The following is a 2,047-nucleotide window of genomic DNA, read 5'->3' as shown; positions in this document are numbered from 1 at the left end:
GCAGACACTTTCCTGGAGCAGCTCCCAGGTCTCACACCCAGCACAGCATCTGCCCCCAGGGTCGTGAGGTTTCAGGCTGAGTCCTCTTGGAAGTGTGATGCTAAAGAAGAGAAACTCCTGAGTACCTGTCTGTCTGTCCCTGTCGTTCCTGCCTTGACAGGAGCATTGGGATACTTGTGTGTCCACAGCAGAGCCCCCTGCTCCCAGAGGCACAGTCAGTCAGCACAGAGCAGAGCTCATAAAAGGGACATGAAAGGGCCAAGGCAGTCTAGGGGATTTCCATGAGACATTGAATAGATTTCCATCAAAGAACTCTGCCCTAACTGCTCACTGTCTTTTCCTACTTGGACAGGTCATCATGACCAGCGGCAGAAGATGTCCAACAGCAGCTCCATCACCCAGTTCCTCCTCATGGAGTTTGGAGATACAAAGGAGCTGCAGCTCTTGCACTTCTGGCTCTTCCTGGGAACCTACTTGGCTACTCTCCTGGCCAACGGCACCATCATCATCACCATAGCCTGGGACCAGCACCTCCACACCCCCATGTACTTCTTCCTCCTCAACCTCTCCCTCCTTGACCTGGGGTGTATCTCCACTACTCTCCCCAAATCCATGGCTTGTTCCCTCTGGCACACCAGGGCCATCTCCTACACAGGATGTGCTGCACAGCTCTTTCTGTATGTGTTTTTCATTTCAGCAGAGTACTTTCTTCTCACCATCATGGCCTACGACCGCTATGTTGCCATCTGCAAACCTCTGCACTACGGGACCCTCCTGGGCAGCAGAGCTTGTGTCCACATGGCAGCAGCTGCCTGGACCAGTGGGTTTCTCCATGCTCTGTTGCACACAGCCAATACATTTTCACTGCCACTCTGCAAGGGCAAGGCTGTGGACCAGTTCTTCTGTGAAATCCCCCAGATCCTTAAGCTCTCCTGCTCAGATGCCTACCTCAGGGAATTTAGACTTCTCATGTTTATTGCTATTGTCTATTTGGGGTGTTTTGTGTTCATTGTGCTGTCTTATTTGCAGATCTTCAGGGCCGTGCTGAGGATCCCCTCTGAACAGGGACGGCACAAAGCCTTTTCCATGTGTCTCCCTCACCTGGCCGTGGTCTCCCTGTTTTTTATCACTGTCATATTTTCCTATCTGAAGCCCCTCTCTTTCTCCTCCCCATCCCTGGATCTGGTGGTGTCTGTTCTGTACTCAGTGGTGCCTCCAGCAGTGAACCCCCTCATCTACAGCATGAGGAACAAGGAGCTCCAGGATGCAGTGTGGAAACTGGCGACTGGATGCCTGCCAGAAGCTACAAAGTGTCCATGTTCTTCAACATATGACACATAACATAACTCATCTCACTGTCTCCATGTCACCAAACCTGTCAGAGTTCAGGGAGCATCTGGAGGATGCTCTTAGTCATATGGTTTAGGTCATCCTGCAAGGACCAGGGAGTTGGACTTAATGATATATATGGATCCCTTTCAGCTGGTGATGTTCTATGACTCTGTGACCTGCAAAGTTGCTGAGGGTGTCCTGTGTATATAATTTATTAAGATATTAAACAGTATTCATCCCAGAATGGACAATTGACAGAAACTGCTCATTCTTGTTTTCACATGAACATGAGTTATTGACTGTTACTCTTTTGACACAGCCATCCAGTCAGTTCCTTATCCATCTATCCATCACACCAAGATCTCAGAAATTTTTTGGTGGGGGCTGCATGGAAAGTCTTATAGTAGCCCAGATAGAGGACATTCATAGCTCTTCCCTTGTCTGCTGATGCAGTCACTCCAGAGGAGTCCACTAGCTTAGTCAGGCACGATTTACCCTTGGTTCAGCCTTGTGAACTGTCTCTAATCACCTCTGTGTGTTCCATACATTTCAACAGAGCTTCCAGGAGGATCTGCTCCTTGACCTTTCCAGGCACAGAAGAGAGGCTGAGTGGGTGGTAGTTCTCAGGGTCCTCCTTTTTACATCTTGGGGTTTGGTTGGTAGGTTTACTGGTTGTTTTTTTGGTGGTGGTGCTGTGGGGGTTATTTGTTTGTTT

At 49.3% G+C, this 2,047-nt stretch overlaps 1 protein-coding gene across 1 annotated transcript; it reads left to right on the top strand.

Moving 5' to 3' along the window:
• Positions 1-375: 375 nt before the first annotated feature.
• Positions 376-1,552, top strand: LOC309452639 (olfactory receptor 14A16-like; the record flags this gene model as incomplete). Its single annotated transcript, XM_082077284.1, has 1 exon — positions 376-1,552. The coding sequence occupies one exon, from the start codon at positions 376-378 to the stop codon at positions 1,339-1,341; it is 966 nt and encodes a 321-aa protein (XP_081933410.1). The 3' UTR covers positions 1,342-1,552.
• Positions 1,553-2,047: the final 495 nt, after the last annotated feature.

The sequence above is a fragment of the Streptopelia decaocto genome (genome assembly GCF_964273445.1).
Source record: "Streptopelia decaocto genome assembly, contig: HAP1_SCAFFOLD_50, whole genome shotgun sequence".
NCBI lineage: Eukaryota > Metazoa > Chordata > Aves > Columbiformes > Columbidae > Streptopelia > Streptopelia decaocto.
The sequence above is the reverse complement of the archived record's forward strand: the minus strand, read 5'-3'. Positions and strand labels throughout refer to the sequence as shown.